General features: G+C 44.3%; 3 protein-coding genes across 7 annotated transcripts; 2 read left to right on the forward strand and 1 right to left on the reverse strand.

The window, feature by feature from the left end:
* LOC149353880 (uncharacterized) lies at window positions 1-26,454 on the forward strand. 4 transcript variants are annotated; one of them, XM_089582923.1, is made up of 8 exons: window positions 1-1,871; window positions 2,589-6,456; window positions 20,348-20,544; window positions 20,606-20,771; window positions 20,958-21,056; window positions 21,389-21,468; window positions 22,347-23,117; window positions 24,002-26,454. In XM_089582923.1, exons 4-6 carry the CDS (start codon window positions 20,639-20,641, stop codon window positions 21,466-21,468), a joined length of 312 nt encoding a protein of 103 aa, XP_089439049.1. In that variant the 5' UTR covers window positions 1-1,871; window positions 2,589-6,456; window positions 20,348-20,544; window positions 20,606-20,638; the 3' UTR covers window positions 22,347-23,117; window positions 24,002-26,454. The 4 variants fall into 4 exon arrangements, with proteins under 4 accessions (XP_089439049.1, XP_089439050.1, XP_089439051.1 ...); XM_089582924.1 differs by having other exon boundaries at window positions 20,965-21,056; window positions 21,389-21,528; XM_089582922.1 differs by having other exon boundaries at window positions 644-1,871; window positions 21,389-21,528.
* On the forward strand, window positions 8,941-18,384 carry LOC149353881 (P2X purinoceptor 7-like). The gene is made up of 5 exons (XM_089582927.1): window positions 8,941-9,051; window positions 9,145-9,286; window positions 9,928-10,143; window positions 10,204-10,370; window positions 10,451-18,384. Exons 3-4 carry the CDS (start codon window positions 9,938-9,940, stop codon window positions 10,367-10,369), a joined length of 372 nt encoding a protein of 123 aa, XP_089439053.1. The 5' UTR covers window positions 8,941-9,051; window positions 9,145-9,286; window positions 9,928-9,937; the 3' UTR covers window position 10,370; window positions 10,451-18,384.
* Window positions 10,566-19,486, reverse strand: LOC149353882 (uncharacterized). Of its 2 annotated transcripts, XM_089582920.1 has the most exons (10): window positions 19,004-19,486; window positions 17,775-18,108; window positions 17,443-17,596; window positions 16,871-17,255; window positions 16,644-16,805; window positions 16,295-16,481; window positions 15,971-16,213; window positions 15,227-15,398; window positions 14,427-14,575; window positions 10,566-14,365 (listed from the first exon to the last, which is right to left on the reverse strand). In XM_089582920.1, exons 1-10 carry the CDS (start codon window positions 19,331-19,333, stop codon window positions 14,193-14,195), a joined length of 2,289 nt encoding a protein of 762 aa, XP_089439046.1. In that variant the 5' UTR covers window positions 19,334-19,486; the 3' UTR covers window positions 10,566-14,192. The 2 variants fall into 2 exon arrangements, with proteins under 2 accessions (XP_089439046.1, XP_089439045.1); XM_089582919.1 differs by having other exon boundaries at window positions 10,566-14,575.
* Window positions 26,455-26,655: the final 201 nt, after the last annotated feature.

Raw genomic sequence — 26,655 nt, forward strand, 5'->3', positions numbered from 1 at the left:
GGATGCAGTGGGGTCGTGCGGGGATCCTGGGGTGTGCCTCCAATTCCTCTTACAATGTTTTTTTTCTCTCTCTCTGTAGGGCGGGAAGACTGGTCGGTTCCGCAGGCCTGCTGCGCGGTGGTGGCGGCGGATCGTTGTGCGCAGGGCCTGTTGAGACCATGGGTCCAGGCCTTTGTGGACATTTGAGCGTGTGGGCCTTCAACTCCGAAGACACGACGTGGGACGCTGGGATGTCATTAGCAGGGTTGTTCTTTCTACGTACAAAAGTTAGCGCAAAACACGACACTCACAAGAAAGGTGGACAGGTTCTACACTTGGACAGGTGGATGCACAACCTGCTGTCTGCAGTGGTGTCTAGGGTTGAGCGGGCACCGTACAAAGGGGTCTCCTGCTGTGGATGGAAATGTGGCCACATCCGAGTTCGGTCAAGAGATGACACTGGCAACACAGGAGCTGATACAGCACCGATGATGACACGGTGAACTACACTTCAAACACTCCGCAAGTGTGGCAGCAGCTCACGATGTGCAGCTGGCGGAACGATAGAAGCTGGGAGAACAACCAAGGTGGATGTAGAATGGCGAAGGCTGGGCACAAAAACGGTCTAGCGCGACTGCAGCACAGCCACTTTGGGCGGCCGAAACACTTATATAATGAAATTCAAATGCACAAATGAAAATGATATTAAACAACAAAAAGAAATTAATATTTTAATGACCACGTTTTATAAAATAGGTAAATTATTTCAGCAAAACATCACGCCGAATTTTGTAATTTTTTTGCAACGGTCTTGTTGCGCCCTCTGCTGATGACTGTGCGGTGCATTTGCAGCGCTACTTTGCAGGCCTTGTTTCGGTCCCGGCCACAGTGGCTGCAGGACATGCTGCGGGAGACGAAGCGATTTCATATCTCCAACTGCCTGCTATGGCGCGCCTTGGAAAGCGTGCAGATTAAGCTCGCCGGTCTCGAAATGGCTCCTTTAAGAAGTTTTTGTCGTCCTTGCCCGTCGCTTCTCTGTCACCGTTTGGCAAGATCTGCACCCCGCTGCACCGCTACAGCGTTTCCTTCGGTGTACGGCCAGTGCGAAACCTTTTCCCGAGGCTTCGCGCTCATCGTTTCAAGCGCTTAGCTCTGCATTTCAGTGAGCTTGCGGCATGTGAAGAAACATTGCTCCGTGGCACATTGTGACAGCGTGGGTTGTACCGTGGGTGTCTTACCAAGACTACATCGCTTCCCTCTGGACTTTCGCAGGTGAGCTCTTGCCGTTGTCGTCTGCTCTATCGACTGTTGCGGAAATAAACGCGCCCCGTAAAATGCTTCTTTCAGCTAAACGGGCTCACTGTTCGAGCTCAAATTTCGCATAGAAATGGCATTTGGTCGGCAGAATTGTTTAATACCACGTTTGCTTGGGGTACTTACCTGATTCGAACAGAATAAGTCGGATATTCACATCGTCTGCGGCGACGATGAAGAAAATTAAACTGCTCTGCCAGATAGATAGATAGATAGATACTTGAGGCCGTACCCTTTGTAACGGGCGGGCACCACTAAAGTGAGCACCCAGACCAAACAAAAAACGAGGTGAAAGCGCACAAGAAAGGAGAGAAAAAATAAAAAAATAAAAAAAACGCAAAGTTCAGAGCAAGGAGTTCGCTCATCGACCGCGTTCACATTCGACTCTGCGGTTTCGCGCGGTTAGACACAGTGCGCCACCAAAGAGTCAGTCGACGCTTGGTTCGCAGCACACCCTCGCTCTTGAGCTTGGAGTTGTCTCCCTCGTCGTCCACCGCAGGATCGTGAAAGCCGAGCGCCTGAGGGAATGTGGTGCCCTCTGTCGGCATCGGATGGAGTCTCTGGCACGACATCACCAGGTGCTCGATGGTCTCCTCCGCATTGCCACACGCTCGGCATAGTGCTGCCTGTGCTTCTGATGTTGCATCGAAGCGACGGCGGTACACCAGTGTCCGCAGCGCTCCGGCCCGGGCCTCAAACAGCAGTGTGCTACCAAGGCCGTTGTCAAAGATCTTTTCGGGTCCGATGCTGTTCTTGCACTCGCAGTACACAGCCAGTGTCGGTTTTTCAGCGAGCGCCTGCAGCCACTGCTTATTCTCCAGTTCTTGGACCCGTCTCCTTGCCTCCTGTTTCCACGCCGTTGCTGATTCGGCATTTATGGGTGTCTGGAAAAGGCCATACTTGCCTTGTATCCGGTGGAGGCGCTTCACCCATGTAGTGCGTAGGCATGTCGCAGCGAGGTATTCAAAGACCCGCCTAGCCCATCGGTCGCGGCTCATGAACTGGAGTCGACCGCGGTACTCTAGCTTGCTGCATGCCTCCCTTGCCTCAAAACTAGACCATCCAAGGTCGCCATCGCACCGGTGGCGCCATCTCGTTTGTTGGTGGTGAACTATCGCCCCAGTGGCGCCATCTCGTTGGTTGGTGGTGAACAATGAGCAATAGAGCGAGGTTCGGGGGGGTTTGAAGACGGTCTTTCAACTGGTTTTTCAATGCTCACAGAAAACTTAGCTTGGCAAAACTAAGTTTTCAGCAAGCTAACTCGGTTTTTGGCACTAAAGGAGATTTCTTTTCAGGCACAAGCGTCTTTGATTTTACATGCATTGTGGCGCTTGATGGAGCGAGGTGCTTTGAAGGCCTGAGCTTTCTGCCTGCCATGGAGATCCTTTTTGCTGCATACTTTTGTCTCAACATCAAATACAGTCAAGAAGTGCAAGCCACATTGGAATTCAATCAGAGGTAAGCACATAAATTTTTCTCTTGCGTATCGGCACGTTTTTGCCATATCTATCTCTGACTGTTGCAGTAGCCTTATACTCAGTGAGACGTGAGAAAAAGCTGCATGCAAACTCCATAAGCCTGGCATCTCTCCCACAACATCTGACATTGTTGCGATTAAATGTGCATGTGCATTTTGTGCGTGGTTTGACAACCTTAATAATACGAACTGATGGACGAGTAGGTCGAACATTACGGTGAAACGGCGCTGTGGCACATGGACTAAGAAATGACACAACTACTTATCTCAACTATGTGGCTCAAGCATATGTGAAGCTGCTAGGAGTTGGATGGCTTGTGTCAGAAATCGGGAGTCCGCTGTGCTTTCCAGTGCATGCAACCATGGCTTTCATTCTTTTGTTACAGTTTTTTTATGCCATGCTCGGGTGGCCCCAAGCAGCACTGTCCGATGGCCTTTCATTGCACACGTCTTGGAATCCTCTTGGTGGCCATCATACTTGGCCAGGATTCTGTTTCCTTGATAGGAGATAACTTGGGCACCATGCTGAATGCAATTAAATAGGACGACCATTGGTCATATTGCTTGGCAACTCTTTGGCCACCGTGCACGATCCGTTCTGAATTCGCTGAATATTCGTATAACACACCCCGGCTAAAAAAAATTCATGGGGCACTTTGACGATCTAAAGAGCGTGAGGCGAAAGGCATTCCATGTCTGACTAGTCATGATTGTTTAATGACTAACCAGTTATGACTAATTATGACTGGTTAATGCATATAGTTATGACTAATTAGTTGTTACTAATTACCACTAATTAGTCGGTGACTGGTTAATGACTAATTTTATGGCTGATGGCATATATGGTTAATGACTAGTTAGTCATGTCTTGTAATGACTCGTCTTGGCCGGCAGTATGAGCTATTAAATGCTTTCACCTTAATATTAATGTATGCTGTGAGGGTCTGCGCCTGTGTGCATCGTTTTTATTTCGTCGCCACTTTCGCGCACGTCATTCCGGCGCACGACCGGCGTGTTCCGGCGCATGTTTCGTGTTGGTCGGACGGACGCGTGGCCTGCGAGAACGCCGATAAAAGAAATAGTTCTCCTAAAAAAATTCAGTCGTAATGTGGAAACCATCTGTATCTGAGCGAATATTGCAAGTAAAGAAAACATCCACTTATTTTCCATAGATATAATTGCAATCTGTGCATATAAACTTGGGCAGAAAAGTTTGTTGTCAGCATGATTTTGTATTCGTCCGCCGGGTGTGCCGCACGTGATACTTCTGTCATCGCGGTACACCGGAATGTGCAGTGCCGTCTCTGCACCTGCTTCGTTGTCGCCTGTGTGATCTGCGAAGTTTTACGACAACGTTTTGCGACAGTCCTTTTGGGGTATTTGAGCTGAACGTGTCTCCGGCGATTGAAACATCCCGGAGTACCATTTCGGGATAGATCTTCTTGTCTTCTGGAGTTGATAAAGGTAAGCCTAAAATCTTTCCTACTGCAAGTACGCCATGTGTCTTATTTTAAGCTTGGAGACAGTTCGAAGCTGCACCCAACTTATTTTTCATTGTCCCGGACTACTAGGGACCCGATCAGCCTTCCCCGTCAACTAAGGCATTGTGGCTTTAATAAACGTTTTGATCATCATCATTCTCCTGGGCTGGCGGAGGTTTGCAATCGCCACTGTGCAGTTGGCGGAAATGAATTGCCATTCGAAATTGAAAGCACTCTTGAAAGAAAAAAAAAAAACGTGGTTGAGGCGCGGTCACAAGTTCTGTAGCACTTGCAGGTCGGTGGTCGCACAGTAATTTACGGGTAACGTTGCCGTGGCATAAAAAGATAGCCCTAAAAAAAATTATGTGTGCTGTAGTGTGAAAAATGTTTTCAGATTAACACCAGCGCTTGAAATAAGCCAACGAGGTATAAAGAACTATTAATTAATATCACCGTGTGCCAGTGAACAAATTTGAAAGCTGGGCCTGTGCATTGGTTTTCTGGGCCTCTGCATTTACACTCCGGACTCGCAACACGTGCTTTTCGGATAGGCGCGCCGGACTACACGTGCTTTGCGGACTTAGGCGCGCATGTACTTTCATTCATTCTTTCTGCGAGTGCATGCAATACGCGCGATCACTTCCCCCATATTTATGTGCCAGATTTTTAAAAAAATCTTGCTATTGGCCGATTCGAAAGCAAACATCGCTGGCAAAAATGACGTTGTGGTCTGCGTTCTTTAAGATGAATAGAAGCATCTGTTATTTTATCCCGTGTTCTCTCAATTGCTTTGTGATGCAAGTGGAAACAGATATGCACCAAATGGCTATGTTATTGAAAATAAGTAAACATACATTTACAGTTCTTGTTATACCCGTGCCACACGTTCGAATGAAATGCCACTGAGTGCTTAAGTTTTAGCGCCATTCGCGCGGTGCCACACGCATAAATATAATGGCATTAGCATTACTGCCATTTGCAGCGTACTGATCAGTACACCACAACTCATTCGCCCGAGCTGTGTGTACTCTTGTCCCGATTACACTCGCAAAAAAGCACATGATTTTGTAGTAACAATTGAACTTTCTAACCAGTAGCAAATAGTTAACTTAGTAGCAAATGTTTAATGGTTAATGAAGTAGCAAATGGTCAACTTTCAGTCAAATTGGACATACCTCTTCTGCATTTTTAATGAGAAGGGTTCCATTTTTACCAGCACTTCTGACAGATATCTCAGCTTGTATGCTAACATGCGAGTTTATGGCTGTTTGATTTGTCAAAGAACAATAGCAGAATAATTTTTATATTGCATTTCAGCAACATTCCCAAAATCACTCATCAGTGTTTATATTCGGGTAAAATTTTTGACTGCCTTGCAAGCGTTTACTATCATTGTGACTTGTGTAAAATTATATTAAATGTGGACATGTAGCAGCAAATCTGAAAATAGCGTTAGGAAACTTAAGGCCCTAAGCATTTACTGCTGCTGCTTCTGTACGTATGGCATGGATATTAAAATAGGGCCAGCGATGTAGCAAAACAGAATAAAACTGATTGCATATTGGGGGGTGCAGAAATTAGCAGTCAGCTTCTCTGCGAAGCAAAAACACCTCACTGGGGTGGTGTTGCTCTTCCTGCAGCTAGAAGTTTGGAGCCGCGCTAGAGATTTCCGTTGTGAGCCTCATGCACATGCACTTCCCATGGCATGGAGACAGTCCGTCTCCCCTTACCTCATAGCCTTGGCTGCAGAGCCACTGAATGCTGCACAGCTTTGTTTTATCCCCCATTGCGAAGCAGTAGCTTGGGTGAACTGTGCTTAATACCTTAAATGCAATAGCTGCATAAAGCAGGAACGTGAAGGAGACTCAGCATTTCTCAGACTGTGGAACTCTTCACTGATGTACCTAATTTCTTCCCCAAAAACCAGTGCCCATGGTGAAGGACTTTTCTGGTGCAAGGAAGCTGGCTTTCAGATTTCTGTAACTCTATTGCCTTGTCAGTCTTGCTGAAATGTTTTAATGCCAGAAGGATGTCAACACTGACCTGGCCATGTCTTGATCAGAATCGTGGTATGTTGTACACTATCTGAAGTGCAGAGTGTGCGTTATAATTGTGAGAATTGTGCGTTATAATTTCTTGTGGCACTTTAAATTTCTGTGTTTCCAGGATGAATCTCGAGAACTGGAAGCCAGCTCCTCCTGAAAGGTGAATTTCGAGATTCAGTAGTGGTGCACAGCAGCTAGCTAATCGCATATAGGTAGTGTCGAGAAGCAATATGATTAGGTGTTCTGATGCAGAACTGTCACAGAAAAGGCAAAGGAGGGAAATTAATGCAGAAGCTGAAGCAAGCATATCTCGTATTGATAAGTTTGCCAACAACGGTCCTGCTAGCAAATCTCATGTACAGCCAGAAGAGCACACAGAGGAAGCTCAAATTCTAGTATCAGAAGGTGTGTCCAATGAACTGCGGAACTTTCAAGATCAGGCACATAGTCCAGGTCACAGTTTGTCCTCATCTGATGATAATGGGGTAGCTGTCGACGCTGACAGTCAACCTGAAGATATTGTCTCTTCTCTGAGGAGGTGGGCTGTAGAGAACAACATAACGCATGCAAGCATTGACAGCCTGCTGCAAATTCTAAAATCTAAATTGCCACAGTTGCCAGGCTCTGCACGGGCACTTCTTGCCATGCCATCCGTTGTAGACATAGATCGTTTGAGCAATGGGCAGTACTTTCATTTCGGCTTGAAAAGGAGCATATCCACTCTACTCGACCGAATGCAGCCACTACCGAGTGTTGCTTGCCAAATCAGCTTTAATGTTGATGGCCTTCCACTGTTCAAAAGCAGTGGAAAGGAGTTTTGGTGCATTCTTGTGGAGTTGCATCATCCGCTACACCGCAGGGATGACAGCGTTTGTTTGGTTGGGGCATTTTGTGGCGTCAGTAAGCCTCTGCTCAATGAATTTGTCCAGCCATTCGTGGAGGAACTGTCCGAGGTCCTCAGCACAGGAAGATGGCACAGCAGCATGCACGATAATGTCTCGCTGAGAGCATTTATATGTGATGCCCCTGCCAGAGCATTTCTGAAGGCAACTAAAGCTCACAATGCTAGGTCAGGGTGTGAGAAGTGCACGTCGGAGGGTGTTTTTCGTGGGCGCATGACGTTTCCAAACACTAGGGCACCTCGTCGTACTGACTCTGCCTTTGCACAGCAGGAAGACGAAGACCACCACAAAGGCCACTCTCCTTTTGTGGCACTTGAAGTGGGAATGGTAACAGCTTTTCCGCTTGATTATATGCATCTTGTATGTTTAGGTGTCACAAGAAGACTGATGCTAATTTGGCTGAAAGGAGACCTGTCTGTGCGATTGAATTCAGCTCGCGTGGGTAGGTTATCTGCTCACCTTCATGCACTGAGGTGTGAAATTCCAAAAGACTTCCCCAGAAAATGTCGAGGTGTAGATGAAGTTAACCGGTGGAAAGCTACAGAATTTCGTTTTTTTGTTCTCTATGCTGGCCCACTTGTGCTGAAAGACATTCTGCCTGCAGAGCTGTATGAGCACTTTTTGACCCTTCATGTAGCGGTGGCTCTCCTCGTGTGTCCCTCTCTACGGTGTCGTGTTCAGTATGCAGAACAGTTAATGCACTATTTTGTGGAATGTGGAATCTCACTGTATGGCAATGAGTTTCCTGTGTACAGTATTCACAACCTGGTCCATTTGCCTAGTGATAGCCTGCATTTTGGTCCACTGGACACATTTAGTGCCTTCCCTTTTGAAAATTACCTGCAAAAGGTAAAGCGACTTGTGCGGACAGGCAGAAAGCCTCTTGAACAGCTTGTCAAATGGGTTGAGGAAATTCACAGCCTCTCCCCTACGAAGTTGCCAGCAGCCATCACAACCAATACCTGCCGAATAGTTCTGTCATCTTGACATTCTGATGGCCCGACTTGTGGAATTCAGTGTCAAGCACAGTTCCGAAAGGCAAGCTTTGCTAATTCAGATTTAACGACTGCAGGGCCTGAGAGATTTGCACTCTTGAAAGATGGTCGTATCATAGGCATCTGTAACTTTTTGCAGTGTGAATCTGAGGTTATTGTTATAGGTGAAGAGCTTGAGCATGTTGAAAGCCTGTACAACCATCCATGCAATTCTTCCACAGTTTCTTGTTATGCTGGTCGTGGGCTTTGTCAGCAGCTCTTGCCTTATGCGTCTTCTGACATAGCCTGCAAGGGTATGGTCCTCACATTTGGAAAGAGGCTAGCTTTCTTTCCACTTTTTCATATGTTTTGAGCCAGCTTGTGCCATATTTTCTACAGCTAAAGGAGGACCCTAGTCTTTGAAAAAAATTTTTTTTTATTAATGAACTCAAAATTATGAAATTTTCAAGGTACATGTATTTTTGTGTGCTGATTCTAAATATGTAATTTAGTTTCATGTGAAAGAAGTCCTTGTGTGCTTGTGAAATATGTTATGCAAGTCATTTGGAGAGACCATTTAAAAAAATTTCCCTGCAAGGAACTTGCTGAAATGCATGACATTGGTTTGTCTTGACATTAAAGGGAAGCTGAAACACTTTTAAAAAAAAACGAGTTTCTGACGCATTTTTGCACTTTCCTGCTCCCTGAACTCAAATATCACATTGAAAATAAACGTAGAGAACGATAAATAGCTTTGTTTTGCAGAAATAAGTGCCCACCGCCGCAGGCAAGCGCGGCGAGCCCCGTCGCCACCTGTGGTTGGTCGAAACATTCGTGACGTCAACATCGGGTACCGTCGCTCCTGCCGCGGCCAGTTCGGTACGCAGGTGACTAGGATCGAGCACGTGTGCCCGTGTTTATTGTGAATCTGCGCTAAATTATTTTACCTTATGGAAGGCTTTTATTCCACAGTTCAGCTCGGTACTTCCCCTTACCTTTTTGAACCTGAAGCATCCCCACAAGAGCATTCTAGTGCACTCCCGACGAGCGACAGTTCGTCGTTGGCTACCAGCGAAAGCGACGAAGCGATTTCACGAGTGGGGAATGTGAACTGGTAAGTATCTCGATTGCTAATCGGTTCCCGCGCGTATAAATGCTGCTTTGTTGATACTGCGATACTCCTGACGAGGTCCGACAGCGCAAGTGTCTCATTCAGGCATTTGTTTACTGCGTTGCGTTGCGAGGAGTACGCAGGTGTAATGCAGGCATAGAGCGCGGATAGTCTTAGAGCGCGTTAGCACAATACACTATCCCAGTTGTAAATACAATTTTTATCGACAAATAGATTCGAGGAACAGGCAGTTACTCCAGTATTTGCGCATGCCGTATGATAGCATGATCTGACCCCGCCGCGGTGGCCAAATTTCGATGGAGGCGAAATTCTAAAGGCCCGTGTACTGTGCGATGTCAGAGCACGGTAAAGAACCCCAGGTAGTCGAAATTTCCGGAGCCCTTCACTACGGTGTCTCTCATGGTCCGAGTCGCTTTGGGACGTTAGACCCCAATAAACTAAACAGATAGCATGATCTGCGTATGGCAGTCGGTCTTGAACATAGGTTCTTTCAGTAAACGTAAATTATTCGGCTTGCGCACGTTTGTTTTTCGTATTTTTAGAGTAATGCATAACACCATTTTAGACGTTTTGCCTAGTCTCGGCACTGAAACATTACCACAGCTTTTTACCTTCCACCTCAGGTGTTCCTGCATGCACTGCTCAGTAATGAGTGAGGAAGAAGACAGCTCCTGTTGTCAAGAGATCCCCGAAATTACGGGAAAGCAGAAGCAGGCACGCTGCATCACATCAACAAAAAAATTCAAAGATGTGTGCCTAAATAAAGCTGTGCTTCAAGTTGCTCTGGCACAACAGGAAACTAGTACATCATCGAGAAACGACAGGGGCTGTGTGAACAGGTGAGAAGGAGCACATATGGTAGCTTGGGCAGTTTCACTGACCTGCATTCTTTATTTTAGGAGGATGAGGTACGCTGCTTATAGGCAGTTTGTGCACCTTGTGTGGAAGCGACTGGGCAGGCACAAAAGAAGAATCCTGCCGAGTTGCGTGGTCAGTGCCATACGCAAAAAATATCCATCTCCAGATGGCACTTACACTGGATTCAAGCATCCTTACACTTGCTGAGGTATGTACACATCATGAAGCCTATATAGCTATGCACACAAGCCATTCCTCTAATGTTCAATTATTTGTACCTCCTTTCAGAGTTCATGCAAATGCCAAGCACCTTTATGAAATAAATTTTCATCCATGGCTGGCAAGACCAGAGTTCTATGTAGAGTGCTTCATAAATATGCAACCGTAACAAACACACAGATGCTTTCAATAAATTAATAATTTATTTGCAAAGATTTTGCAAGTCAGCATACATCTCACCAGTAAGAATGTGAACCAAGTGGGCTGTAGAAACCATGCTAAGAATGAGCTGCATGAGAACGAGATTGTAGTCCCCCATTCCCAACAATACAATGATAATTCCAGCTGTTTCATTTTTAGTGTTTTCATTTTCATATCTGCAAATTCCATTCATGGCACCACATTGATTTTCAGCGCCTGAATTTATAATCTCGCCATTTTCCAAATTGGGCACTGCATTAGCTCACAATCTCCATCACACAGTGTTCCGTAACAGTGTCTTTACACTGACAAGAAGCCGTGACACATTGCTTCAAAGGCAAAGAAAGAAATGGCTATATTCAGCTGGTGTTACCTATATGTGCTTCGAACTGTGGTTCACAGGTAATTAGTGATGTCATACTGATTTCGTTCGTGGAGACATACAAGAAACAGCAAAAACATGCCATGGACAGGGCATCCCTCAAGTTTCCTACAGAGCTGAACTATAAAATATGAGAGCAGTCTCACTGAAACAAGGAAGAATGGAAGCTATTTTCTGTATGGTCTGGTTTTGCTCTGCAATGTTGCAACATCAACAGTGCAAGAACACAGATAAGCAGGGACACTTCAGGCAACAGATTACTACCATAACTCACCAACCCACTCAGTTTACAACAGAACAAAGTCCTCTTCCAATGACATGTAAATAATTAACACTGTACTATGTCAGCTGTGACCACTGTACCCAAAAACTTCATAATCTCACCTGTCGCCTCTTGTTATGTTTACCCTCCCTTAAAATTCACTCCCTTCCCTACCACAATTAGAATCACTAGAGTGAACTTCCTTACAGGCTACAGTAATAAATTTCAGCCTACATTAAATACTACAATAGTCTTAATAATTAAAATTACACTCGTAAAAAACAGTTTCATAGAAAGATTGTAACAGTGAAATACTCTTGCATGAGGCAGATAGAATCACAAGAAGAGAGGCTTCTAAAAGTGTAGCACCACACAATATTCTGGAAGAATCCAGGTAATGGCGCTTGTCAAGTGCAACGAACCTGCTTCAGTTGCAAAAAAATGTACACATGCATAACTGTTTGGAGCACAATAAATCATGGAAGTACGTGAATTAAAGAAAGAAAACAAGTGGCATGATCAGCAGGCCTTGCACCTAAGGAAAAGCTCGGAACAAAAACCATAGCCAAAAGCACGCAACAGAAGTTAAAAAGGAAATATTGCAGCAGAGAAAGCTGAAAACCATACTATAAGGTGGGTGCATTTCTTGGCACATTTCATAATGTACACATGCATAACTGTTTGGAGCACAATAAATCATGGAAGTACGTGAATTAAAGAAAGAAAACAAGTGGCATGATCAGCAGGCCTTGCACCTAAGGAAAAGCTCGGAACAAAAACCATAGCCAAAAGCACGCAACAGAAGTTAAAAAGGAAATATTGCAGCAGAGAAAGCTGAAAACCATACTATAAGGTGGGTGCATTTCTTGGCACATTTCATATTATCAAGTGACCTGGGCGAGGAGAAAGGAAGAATGATAAATGGTCAGAGTGACACTAACACCACTAATTTCATCTCAGTGTGACCCCTATTAATACGCCATGACATATAAAGCATGCCAGGCTGAACAAGATACAAAGAACTTTATCGGCACATCAACTCAAGAAGCGAGAATTGGCATTGTAAGGCAGTTGATCACTGATTGAAACACAAAGATCGTCATTCACAACATACAAAATTTCTTCAACTCCAAGCACATCAATGTTCTCCGAGTCTGAACCAAGGATGGCAAAGCCGCAACTTAAGAATTCCCATAGTCAAATGGCTAAAACAGTGTTTGTTTAACCCTTTAGCCTCAAATTTCTCAGAGCCCTACTTCAGATGGTGCCTTCATCGTGAAAGGAATCTACTTCACATTTCATGTTTGCAGATGACCGTCAAGCAGGCATTGATGAATGGAGTCAGCTGAGACGAGCACCTTGTAGACCAACACAGACCAGTGGTTCATTGCAAAGAAAGCTTCAATAACCAGTTTGTCCTGTCAATACTGTTCCTGTATGAACTGCTCGTTAATATAAAAAGGTGGAATAAAAAAATACAGATTTCTCAATCGCTACAAGAGGCAGTGCATTTGATACCCGCATATTTCTTGGACGCAGTACATGTATAATAAATTTTTACCGGCCAAACCCTGGCAAGATGCTAAAAGGCACCCCTTAGTGGAGGGTTTTGCATTAATTCTAAGCATCTGGGCATTTTAGCATCAACATTATCATTCATATATGAATGTTAAAGTGCCTTTTTAACCTAAACATCACTGCAGAAACAGAATGGCACAGTCGCAACCGGTATTCAGAAAGTGTGTGTACGACATATGCTACCAATTGAGAGACTGCAAAAAAAGAAAATGAAAGTTCTGGCTCTTCATACTGATGGTACTCCCAAGATATTTTAAGAACTGAAATCACTTACATCACTTTTGCCAAAGTCAGAAAGAATTGGTTGGGAACAAATTATCATGGGAGAATGCAACAATTACAATGGCAGCAAGTGTATCCACATAGTTCAAAAACAACACAGGAGTACTAAGTCCAATACTCAGAATATGCATCCATTTGTTCTTATACACAAGGGGGCTTGACAATCAGGACCTCTGATTGCAGGACGCTACCATGACATCAGAAACCACACTCACAGTAAACCATGAAGAAATATAGTACACGGCTGTACAACACGCTTGAGCGATTCAGAGAACTTGGAAACTCCAGCTGTTGTTTTAGCTCTAAAATAACAAGCGTTTTTTTTCCTTCTTGACAGGTGCGATGGACCCTTGTGGCTAATTGCTATGTTGCCATATCCTTACATGGTGAAAGGAATTTAAGCCCATGACTGCAACACGCACTTTTAGCATAAAGAATATATGTACAAGACTGAATGGTACACCGCAGTGTGATATACGAGGTCCAGTGCCTGAAAGCTGCAAGTGGACTATTGGGTATGGAGTAGCGGAAGGCTCTGGTTTAATTAGGCCACCTTGGGTCCTTCAATGCCTACTGATACTGCGTAGCACAGAAACATTTCTACATTTTGCCAGCATTAAAATGCAGCCGCTGCAGCAAGGGCTATGAATAAATGAACAGGTGTGCAGAGTAGACATGAATAACTTCAAAAAACAGCAACATTAACAGCTTCAAACCATATGAGATTGGTGAGCAGGCTAGTCCTTGGAGCTTCATTCTGGCAGGGAAACCGCACACAAAATGACAAAAAAAAGGTATACAGCACAGCGTTCCAGCAAAAGTTCTAGATATGTATTAGATACACAGTCCATAGTGCGAGATGCACCTTGTGCGTTCATCTACAGGCATTCAGCAGGAGACGAAACTTGCAGATGCTACCAAAGTCTGTCTCCTGCACAACGCATGACAACAAACGCACACAATGCATCTCAGACTGCATGGATGCTGTATGTAGAACAGCTGGTACAGCACTGAGTCATATATTTAGTGTTCTTTTGTCCTTGTTTGTGCACTGTTTATCTGCCAGAATAAGCTTCCGGCCAGCAAGAGGAAGGTTTTACAGTTTTTCATGTCTGCAAATTGAACCTTGACTGTCTGTTTTGCACAACATCTTCCTTTGCCACTCGAGGATAGCAGCTGCTGAGGGGCGGTGGAGTTGGTGAGGCCGCCTTCTGCTTCTTTCTTGACTTGTGCTTGCCTGCTTCCGACTGAACGTAGTCCATCAGCTTTTGCACGTAACCTGTGTAAGCAAGTAAAACCACTGTAACCTGTGGGGAAATGCAATGGCTCCATGAGCTTACCAAATGTGGGCTTTTCCTTCACAGGACAAGCAGTAGGTGCACCACCTCTTGCTTTTGGGTACTTCACATTCCACCGAGCCACACCATCTGTTGTGCATGCTTGTCTTCTTTCACAGTTCTCATTATAATGAAGTACTGCAAGTCGCGTCCTGAAAAGGTGCACGTCATCAAAGCATTCATCAGGAAATAAAAAAATGCACTTAACCTGCATCACCTGGGTCAATGCAACATGCATGAGCTTCCCTCCAGCCATATTCAGCGAGCAAATTAAAATTACTTCATACTGCACTCAAAACATCCGATTATTTATACTTGAGGGATCTTGTAATAGGTGCAACGCCACGAACCTTAACACAGACTGAAATGTCAAGTAAAAATCTAAAAGCGTTTTCGAACAATGCTGCATTTACTTTTGTCTCCTTTCACGTCCCTGTCTTTCGCGCTGGTAGATTCACCGTGACACCATACCAGCCGTTCGAAGTTTAGAAGTGTTTGCAATTATTGGGTTAGTGCAATCTCCACCATCTACGTCCTGACACTAATTATTTTGTACAAGCTTACCCGGCACAACGGGCTGCTTCTAGTGGCTTGACTCCGAAAAGCAAGGATGTTGGCAAGTGTACCCTCTGTAGTCATAATTCTGCCCGATTTTGGCTAAGAAATCATGCCCATTGGTGTGTGTCTGGTCGCTGTTGCCAGCACAACTAGAAAAATCCCAACACTAACACTTTATACAGTAACTACGATTGTCTTCCATCAGGCTCACCACAATGCTAAGAACATTAAGTCTAGGAATTTACCTGGCTTTCATTCCAGGATTAGAATACTGGCAGGACTTCGGAGCAAAATGCAGCAGCAGGGCATGAAATGCTTCCAACCCGTAGGTTTGAAACCTTGTTGAGAGCTGTGGCATGTCAGATAGGAGAACCTTAGCTGTTGCAATCTCGTTCAGCTTCTTGTATGCCTTGGAGTCTTGAAAAAGTGAGGTATAACCATTTTTTTTTCTTTAGAAACAACCATGAGCACACAATGCCACAAACTTGTCACGAGTCAGATTTTGTGGAATATACTAATGCAATTACAAGTTGCCACGGGAGAAACCAAAGCTACGCAATAAGCATGTCAGTATTTTCGGATTTTACAGAGAAATGAAATTGCAATGCACACTTGAAAAAGATAAACAGCTTTGTTTCCCCTATAGACAAAGCAGTTTGTTCTGATGAATCCATTTTCTAAAGTCAATGGTGCCTAAAGGTCACTTGTTTACATCTTGAATGGCAAACTGCAATCCATAGCTTTGCAGCTGACGGTAACTAGTGAGCCAAAATTCTGGAAGGAGTTCTTTATAAACCTGCTTGCCTTGCTGCTCGCAATTACATGTGCTCACAATCTACACACCTTAGTGATGTTTCAATTAATTTGCAATGCCTCAGATTCAAGTTTGACAAGGCTCGTCACATGAAAGCACTGAGTTATCAGGAGAGTAAAAAGGTATTCAAAAACTTCTTAGCAAAGTTGCCCCAAATAACGAGCAGAAAAAATACCTGAATGAAGCCACTTTCTGGGCTGAACGTCTCCATGAAAGCACACTGGGAAAAGCTGCTCTTCATGTGTGTGAATATTTCTGATATGATTAAGCAGCGACGTCCACTTCGGAACAATCAGTTCTTTATGGCCATCACTTGATGCTGCCGACCAATAAAGATGATTGTTGATGGACTGAATCCATGGCTCAAGTTCCTCCTGGCCAGCCTTTTTGGCAGCTATCTGCAGTTTTTTGCAAACCCCTGAAAGATGTTGACTGAATGAAATCACGATTGTCTAAAACATCTTGTTACACTAGGTGCAATGAAGACTGCTCATGGTACCTTTTGCTACATGCCAGACGTCAAACTCATGTTTGATGTCGCTCCTTTCCTTTTTGAAGAAGGCTTTTATTTGTGAATGTCTGTCCGTCACCATTCCTTGGACTCTGACGCCGTGACTTTCGAGGTATGCTAAAGCCAGCTCAAGGCCCCTTCTTTCCATCCGGCAACTGCCACCAGTTTCATTGGACTGAAAGATACGATTATGTTACTGCAATTTTACATGTAAGAAAAGTGTTGCGTTGGGTTTCATGGCACGCCATGAAAGGGCAGCATTATGAACATAATTAATGGTGAGGAATAACGCCAAGCCCTGGCAGCAAGTAAAATGAGAGCAGAAATTTCAACATACCTGCACAACTTCAAAGTGTAGTATCTTGTTGCGTTCTACATCTAGAAGACTATATGTGCCAAACTTTGCACTAAACCCCGGCGAGTCTGCACGCCCATCACCAGCGAGTGTCACCGCCTTTTCTTGGGCTTCTGCCAGTAACACAGCTTGCTCTTCCCAAACCTAAAGAAAAAATCACACACTTCATGGATGAAGAACTTTAAAATCTTTTTGGAGCCTCCACTTACTTTTTTGACTGCAGGCCACAAGTAAGAACGCTGAATATTAAAAAATGTCCGGTTGGTGACCACTTGCACACCAAATGAAGCCAGCATCCTTGGAGTGGTAGCGGCATTGTTTCCTGAAAAAAGGATGGCTGCACACAGCTGCAGGTTGAGAGTAGGTTGCTGATGCACTATTTCCTGGTTTGACCATGAAAAATAGTGGCCAGCTCCACACTGACTCTGCACCTGCAGCAGAGTCCCCTCACAAATCATCACTACATCACAAGGTGCAAGGCAGACTCTGCAGGTTGTGAAAAGCTGTTTCAGAAATTCTTCTTTGACTAAAAAGATGCGGCTCCTCGTATGTTGTTCGGGACATGGCTCCTGTGATGCACCACCAGCTTCGAACCTGGAAAAAAGTCCAATATAAAATTGAGGTAACAGCGGACATCCATGCAACAAGAATGCAAATTTCTAATCTTCCCTGGCAGTCAGCACTTAGAGAAGCTAACTAGTTTATGCATTTCTACATAGCTAAGTTGTTTTACTTCTAGAGAGACAATTAAGCAGGAATCAACGTTGTGAAATTTACGTACTCTGATTCCAGCTCATCCAAAGGGCTGTAATCGTCGGAGCTGTCCTCATCGAGCACAGGCTCATCAACAAAATCAACAGCTTCAGCTTCAACACGGGGGTGCGCCATATTTACTTGTGTTCCCACATCAGCAGTGCAGCTGCCAACCTGGATACCTGAAAGAAGGTGCACAAGGGGTATAAGTGGAATAGTGTGCATAAACACAACTCGCACAGTAATTAGCTATTTGTAATGGGCACAAAAGTACATGCTCAGCAGCACACTGTATTTAAATCTTTGATAGGCATCCTTTTTGAACAACTGCGAAATGAGTCTGCAGCATTCACAACTTACCAACAGAAACACCACGAGACCTTGCCTGGATTTTCTTCGTTGAGGTCGATTTTTTCAAATTAATTTGCGAAGATTGGCTGCACGTTTCTGCTGGTAACGGGGTTTGTGTGGCTGTTTCAGCCGTCTTGGTGTTGGCCTCTGCAACTTGTGCAACAACCATCTGGGTGCACGGTGTGTCTGGCTGTACAGCATCTGCCAGAGAACTCTCTTCACATGCCGCTGGTGGCGGCGAGTTGCTGAAGATGAAAGGCCCTGGACTAGGCACATGGCTGTCCTCCTCTAGTGCTGCTTCAGCTGGAATTTCCGTGCTGTCATTTAGCAGCTCGGCCAATGTCTGCAAGAACAAGACACAGAGGTTCATGACTAATTATAGCACAAGAGATAAAACAGGCCGAGATTTCATTCCCTGTCTTTTCATACCACTCCACAAAACACACCCTACTCCTGCTGTCAAAGCGATTGGTACAGACATAAGTTGTGAATATCAGCGTTTTCCCTCTGAAGATCAAATGCGGCGGAGAGCCGGTAGCAAAGGTCCCGCGGCAGTATTGGTTTATTGTGGTTTAAAAGCAACTCAGGCTATGAGGGACGCCGTAGTGAAGGGCTCCGGAAATTTCGACCACCTGGGGTCTTTAACGTGCACTGACATCGCACAGCACACAAGCCTCTAGAATTTCGCCTTCATCGAAATTCGGCCGCCGCAGCCGGAATCGAACCCGCATCCTTTGAGTACGCGGCAGTATCAGTCAGCGCACGACGAAAATGTAACGGTAACAGCCAGCATCCCCCTCCATAACCCCGCCGTTTGTGCAGGTGCCGTGTGCGCGATTAATTGCACGCAGTATATTTATTCTGTATATATATGTGCAGTTATTGCATGCGCGCAGTTATTTCCGACAGTGTCTGGTCACTCGCGCGCGAGCAGCGCATACCTGTTTACTTTTTCTACTCGCATAGCTCTCCCATTCCCTTTCTCGCTATCGCTTCTCTCTGTGCTTCTCCCTGTCCCTTTGAATTCCGCCGAAAGCAACTCGGGTGCTTACGATATCCCACAGCAACCGCCCAGCACATAGCGTCGCCAATGGCATTCGTGGGCTCCGCACAGCGCGCACACCCTTGCACGTTTCCGCACTTCGCGACGGGCATACGGACGCGACAAGCGCAACTTCTCCTAAAACAGCAATTCCCCCCTCCCCCTTTTGCACGTTTACGCGAATTTGTACACCTACCTCTAGTCTTCTTCTTTTAGCGAAAGCTTGTCGTGGTGGTGGTGATGCGTTGGGCTTGTGCGCGAAGACAGAAGGGACTGCGCCGGGCTTCAGCCGTGCGTTCTTCACTGAGATGCCCATGTCGCGCATGAGCGGCAAACTCTGAAAATAGTCCGTGTCACGAAAGTGCTCCGAACAGACCATGCTGCTGCTCGACGGCTTGAAGTTTTTTCGCTTGACAGCAGCCACCCACTGAGCTGCAAGCTTCCTCTCTTTAGGGAACCGATGGAATATAACATCATCGCGTCCGCTCGTGTTTGAGCAGCCGTACGCCGAACAGAAGGACGGCATGATGCTCAAAGCATGCAGGAAAAGTACTTTGCAGCCTCTGTGCAGTTAGAGCTGAAAAAGTGCACACAAAAGCGGAGAAACAAACAGCGAAAAGGATCACAACCGCCGCAAAACGAGGCAAAACCATTGAAAGGAAGTGAAGAGTGGACCGGGGATACAGAAGATGACGTAGTTTCCGCTTCGCTTCTTTTTTTTTTCTTCTCTCTGCCCGCGCTCCTCCCGCCGGTGTCGCGCGCAGGGGCGGAGCAACGGCCAATATTTAATCGAGTATTGCGAGCCTGCTAGAGCATAAATCGCCGAAAAAACTTCGGAATTACATATTGTGCAGAAGGTGATTTCAATGAGCGAGCGTCCGTACAATTCGGTAACCGTTTCAGCTTCCCTTTAAGGAGTGCAGTAAGGGCAAAATTATCATCCTGTCTGTTATAGAAGTTGAGTTATGGAGATTTGAAGTTGCCGCTTCAGGAATGGCAAGGAAAGTTGGTATACTGGTTTCTGGAGTGGCAACTTAGAAACCTTAACTCAAGTTCTATGATAGACAGCAGGATAATTTTACCCTTATTTCATTCCTTGATGTCAAGGCAAACCAATGGCGCACTTTTAGCAAGCTCCCTACTGCAAACTTTTTTGAAAGCTCCAAAAATTAACTTAACATATTGCATAAGTGCACAAGGGCTTGTTTTACATACTTTACATATTTCGAATCAGCGTGGCAAAATACATGTTCCGTGAAGATTGCATACCTGACTTCATTAATCAAATTTTTTTTTTAAAGACCAGGGTCTCCCTTTAAACGTCTGCTGTCAATGTAATCACGAATTGTCTCCATGTTTCAGACTTCCGAGTAACGGGGGTTTACTGTGAACATTTGCCGAGCCATTTCATCTAATCTTTTTGTTCTGGTTTCTCTTCTGCACAGTCCTTCCAAGATTTCACATGAAAACTGGATGTAACGAAAAATTGCAGCTTTTCTCAATTTTGTTATATCTAATATTAATTCTGTTTCCCCCCCAGGTATCATTTGGTTGAGTTTTTATGTGACAAGAGCACATATGTTGTTCCATCGTCATGGCTTTTGAATGATGCAACATCAGCATTTGCTTATTGGCCTCCGGCTAAGACAAAATTGGATGCCATCAAGGCAATGACCTCAAGGAAGCTGATTGATGAAAAATGGAGCCTCCATGAAGTTAGAGTCGTCGCCACGAAAGGTAATGTTTATTCTTAGCGAAATAATATTAACTGCTGACTTAGGTTTGCACGCCCGTTTAGATATCCTCAAGGAGGCACTGGACAGACTGACTGATGCCGAAAAGACATCAAACCTCGACTCTTGACACTGATCATGAGAGGCAATCTCGCAAAGTTCGGAAGCGGCGCTTGCTTTCAAGCTCAGATGAAGAGGGCCTGGTGGTGGAGCCGCCACACCAGCTAAAAGGTACCCAACCCCTAGTAGTGTCTTCATTCTCAATGGTATATTCAAGAGCTGACTTGAACTGTTCACTACTTTTTGCCCATGTTATTCTTGCAGTTTTCCTGCATGCTTGTTTGCTGCGTTTATTGTTTAATTTTCAGAAATTCTCAGTATTTCACTCCCCTAGGCCTTCTTATGTATGAAAAACAGTTCGCAGGCTGCCACCGCCACCTTCTGCGAGACCACATGTGCGGCAGCCGTTGAGCCCAATGCCAACCCAGTCGCAGGCTCATTGTCGTGAACTGACAGGTAGGGAGGGCTACTAGAAATTGGCAACCAGATTTAAAATGCACAGTGAATACAACAAGTAAAAACTGCGCATTCAGTGGGTGAATCATACTTTAATTTAAACTGTAAGAATAGTTTTATGCCAAAGTTTACCTGTTGTTTCTGTACCGACTTTTAAAAGACATACATAGGTGCTAATAGGGGAACCATGAGAAGTCCATTCACTGCTTCCTTGACTGTGATCTATAGTACTTGAATATCAACACTTTAAATTCGTATGGAGCTGACAGGATTATTACGAGCAGCTCTCATGGAAAGCATTGCATGTAGTTGTATTTTGTAACCGCCTGCAGGGAACCAGAACTCCTCCCGGTTCCAGTGTCCAGGACGGAGACCAGCGAGGCTGCAATACCTCGGCTGTCAGCAACCCTAGGTCAGCAGCTGCCTGCGGTGTCTCCACCACCAGCAGCAGAAACAGCAGCACCACAGCAAAGTATGTTAGGCTACTGTTATTTTAAAGAATGACAAATTGCTTAATCTATAAAAAAATTATGTTCACTGTGATTAACCTGTTTGTCTTGGCAATCTAAAACCATACCTCAGTATTCATGAAATCTCTATTTAGCAATCTCTATTCCAGTGAGCAACCAAGCAGACTTTGAGAAGCTTAACCTCAGTTGTACGTAGAGAGGGCTGCTAGCAGACAAGGGTACCGGAGTGTTTGAAACCAGCTGACAGTGTTTGAAACCGAGAGAAGCATAGGGGGCCAATTTTATGATGGTTTCAATTGGTGCGAAATTATTAGCATAACCATTTCAAAGATGGGAGATATATGGAGCAAAGAGCAGAAGAAAACCACATAATGCTGGTGAGATCTGAACCTATGACCTCAGCATATCTCGTACGGTGCTCTGCCTGTCGCTGCAGTAGTTGTCCAGATATGCATAAAAGTAGAAGGCTGGAGAAGTGATTGCCTTCTCCTCTGTTTTGTTGAAATCTTTTCTATGTAAAGGAAAATTGCACAACTAGTTGTAGACTGATGAACACAACAATGGAAAGAAGAAACTTCCCGTATGCTTTACTTTGTTTCAATGACCATTGGCTTTTTTCATGGGCTGACAATGTGCGTATTCAATGGCAGGGCCGAGAAGTTTGGCAAATTTTGATGGGAGTGCATTCCTTGGGTGTTGCCTCGCAACAACCATAGCATGACAAGATTTCGATGAGAAAGTGATCAAAGGGCCCTTTCATTATGTGAGGATTTTGTGGGACGAGAATAATGCTTACACTAGGATACTGTTTTATTTGCAGTGGAAGCAAGCCAACCCGCGACATTGCAGGCAATTTTGGACGCAGTTCAAAAGCTTCACCGACGTCAGATCTGTAAGAAGAGCAAGCATATATTTCAATTTACAGTTAAATCATAATATAAATGCATCTGTGTCGTGGTTTAATGGTTTCGATTTGTTTTGTGTTCCTGATAAAGATGACGGATCTCGAGTTCGTTTTCCAAAGTTACAGGAAATGTTGTATCACCTAATACCTCTTCAATCTTTCCAGAAAAAAAAAACTTCATGAACAGCCCTTTTTAAGTGGAATAAATCATGTCGCAATGCTGTCAAAGATATATTGGCTGTACATGCAAAATGCGGTGATGACTGCTCTGAGTAGCTTGCATGGCTCATTGAGAGGGTAGTCGTATGGCACAGCGTCTTTAGAAGTTCACAACTACACTGAGTGAAATTCAGTGGTAGCAATGCGAATCGCAGCAATGAAGATGCTCGAGATGTGAAGTGTCGACAGATTAGTTTTCTTTACTTACGTTGCTCAGAGATGATCTTAAAAAGAGAAGTGCTTAAACATGTCTCTCCTTTACACTTTCTATGCTTTGAAAAAGAAGTTATGAAAAAACTTGCAGACGTCCTCGTGACGGTAAATGACCTGCGTAAAGAGCAACGCAGCAGATCAGTTCAAGCTGCTCTGAGGCTGCCAGCAGACTGCCCTGGTTTGCCGGTAGTGTCGCTGGAGGCACTAATTTCTTTTGACGCTTATCTGCAAGATGAGCAGCACATGCAGTCTTTGGTATGTAGTTGGTCCTTTAGAGCATTTTACTTGAGAGATCTAGCGTATATATATTCATGTAGGAACCCAACTCCGCAAAGAGCTTTTATGTCGGAGGCAATGTGAGCACTAATTAAATTTCAGGGGAAAAAATTGAAGCTAAGGAAAGCTTGTTCGTGGCTGTAGACACTTTATTATACAAACCTCAGCTATTTGTTTCAAGTATTGTTAAAAGACTATAGCCACCTCATTTTAGTTGCGTTTTCTTCTTTCAAATGATGCGTTAGACGTTAAAATACATGAATGGTATATTTTGGTTTCTCATGCGCTCATGCTATTTTGGTTTCATCAATTGAACGATGGCTGTGATGTGTGGTGGACTTTTAGGTTGCTCGAGGCATGAAGAAGAAACCTGCAATATTAACGCTGATACATAGTTTTAATCGACTACAACACCTAAACCAGTCTGCTTCGAGAGCTGGGACGACAACAAATGGCATATCAGCAGTTATATTGCCACTTTTTTCACACCTCATGTGACCTGACGGCCAAATACATTTCACAGCCATCATTTGGTTGTGAAGCCAAAACATAATCGAGAAGAAATGCAATTACAATTTATATAATGGTCGTTTATGTGAATACACGTGCTGATCCATGTATATTAAGGTCTAAGGTATCAGCTGAAAGAAAACACTCAAGCAAAAATTTGGTGTCTATAGTCCTTTAATTGGTATACCAGAGCTGTACCTGAAGATAGACTAAACACGCATGCATTTCAACAGTGTGAACTTAGAAAAATCTATGCACATAACCCTTTCTGCGGTTGAGGCACTTGGCAGGGCCAGCACGTCTACATGAGCGTAATGTGCTTGAACTTCAGTGCAGCCTTTTTCTTTTTCCAGGTCTCATATTTTGCATTAAAAGGGGGCACAGATGCAAAGGGTGCTGTGCAGCGAATTTTGAAGGCAACAGTAAGCAAGCCTGTTGCCCTGCAGTGCAGCTGGGCAGGCTCGAGGGGCCTAAAGCATAGCTTTAAGAGCCTCAGAAACATTCTGAGCCTGCTTCTTGGTAAGCAATGCCGTCCATAAACTGGAATAGTGTGCAGTGGTGGGAGTGAACAGCCCAACTACTACTAGGTACTACTACTTTAAGAGCTATGTGCAGCATTCCTCAGTTAGGCTGCTCGGCTGCTGACCCGAAAGACGTGGGTTTGGTCCCGGCCGCAGCGGTTGAATTTCTTTGGAGGAGAAATTCTAGAGGCCCGTGTACTGTGCGATGTCAGTGCACGTTAAAGAACTCCAGGTGGTCGAAATTTCCGGAGCCCTCCACTACGGCGTCTCTCATAACCTTAGTCGCTTTGGGACGTTAAACCCCATAAACCAAACCTCAGTTAGGCTTAGCCAGTCATCAACATTGAGCGTAGGTAAGGGATAGGCACAAAGGAAGGCGTGGAGAGAAGGTCAGGCATGTGCAAGTGTGAGCCTTTCCGTCTCTACCACTGGGAAAACCCTGCAGTGACTACTTAAGGCTCCATGCAGGTACAGGGCTCTCTAGACTATATGAGCGTTTCGGTGAGCATAAGGTCACAAATGAAAGTGCTTAGTTTGCGAAGACTTAGCTCGTCACGTAGCCAAAACTGGAATCGAGCAGAAATATCACTCCCAGGCAGCAATGCATGCAGCAGAGAGGAAGTGTAGTGCTTGGGACGCTGCACATCAATGTGAGGCCAGAGCCAGCTACTGTGTGGCGGGGGTGTAGAGGATGAATGCGCTTGAAACAAGATTATATACCTTGATCAAACGGTAGATGCTGCCAGTGTAGAGACAAAACGACATGTCTCAAACATCCAGCACTGCATGCTGCCAAAGGTATTGCTGAATTTTGCATTGAAAGTGAGCCTTAGAACTTTCGACCCAACAGGTGAGTCTGGAAATAATGTAAATTTCATGCATACTCTGATAAAATTTCTCAGAAAAATTTGCAAATGGGTTGAAATCAATATTATCTTTATTTCTAATTTTCATGGCAGGTGCATAAATGTGTTGTACTTCGACATAATGTTGACAGAAGAATGAAGTGGAAAAAGGCTCTGAAGATGTAGCAGTTGTGTGTTCAGGCTTTTCGAACTCTTCTTTCATTTCCATTTCTGCAACATGCTGGCTAACCTACTTCAGATATCAGTTTCAGTGTTGTGACAGCAAATGTATCTCCATGTTGAAATACCTGCTTATTGGTTTAGTGGCATTAATTAGTAAAAGACAAATTATTGTGTATGCAGAGCCTCCTAGCTTTACCAGAAATGTCGAAGTACATGGTGGTGCAGACATTTAGAGCGTGCATTGACAGCAAATTTTTCAGAATGTACAGCACATGCACTCATCCCTTGCGATAATGGCTGCAATGCTTAACGCGGTGGTAAAGGCACGGTGTGTATATTTAGCACCAGCAAATCCAACCCCATGGAATTCTAATTACCATATAATCTCGTATAAGGGCTGCAGCCATAAATGGGGTGCCCCTCGTTTTGAACTACATAGTTAAAAAACATGGTTATACGTTATTTTTTTTAAATTCATGTATGGACCACACCTTCCAAATTCACAGCCCAAATTAAAAAAAAGTGCACCCCTTTCATGAGTTTATACAGTATCACAACTAAATTTTATGCAGAGGCCTGTACTGACACCCTGATTTTTCTTTCAGTGCTTTACATGAACAATAACAGTTCAGCTTGTCCTGCAGCCACAGTTTGTGTTCTTAGCTTTTTCTTTAGTGAAGCATTTCATACAATTTGCAGTGTGTCTGTTTCTTCTGAAAGTTCATTTATTATGAAATGATGTTAATATGTACCGTTATTTCCACAGAAGTGGCGCTAAGAGAGCATTGGACTGTTGGGAATCAAACTCAACCTAACGGCAGTTATGCATTTAGACTAGCCCTAAAATTCTGCAGGTCTAAGCAGGATGATCTAGCTTCTAAATGTGTCTTTTCCTTTTCAGGCCATTGGTGGGGATGAACCCAGAGGAAAGGAGCCGGCAGTTGTCCCGGAGGATAACCTCAGTCCACCCAAAAGTGCACAGTACCCTTCAGCAGCTTGAAAAGTTCAAAAAAAGTGGCAGGATTGCATGGCTCAGATTTAGTGTGGTTATTAACTCTGATATCAGAGCTTAGATATTGGATTATTGTGTAGAGCAAATTTAGTGTGTTTATGAACTCTGATATCAGATTAGATATTGGATTTAGTAGCTTTTGCAAATAACTGTTTTATTTATATCATTCAATGTAGATTCTCTGTATAGCTTGCTTTTGCTATTTTTTGTACCTCTGTGTTCTTCATTAAAACTTTCTAAAACTATTTAATTTCTATGCAATATTTATTCCTAGATTGCGTCTCTGCCCGAAAATTTTTGAAGGAGATGCAGAGAAGTACTGCATATAGACACATGTATATGTACAAATTTTGTGGCTTTTCTAGCTTTGTACACACAGATGTGTTATTACATCGACTACCAGTGACAGGCTACAGACATGACATATTTACCATGCGTAGCATGCC

This window comes from Amblyomma mixtum, chromosome 3, assembly GCF_055824585.1.
Source record: "Amblyomma mixtum isolate Tamu chromosome 3, ASM5582458v1, whole genome shotgun sequence".
NCBI lineage: Eukaryota > Metazoa > Arthropoda > Arachnida > Ixodida > Ixodidae > Amblyomma > Amblyomma mixtum.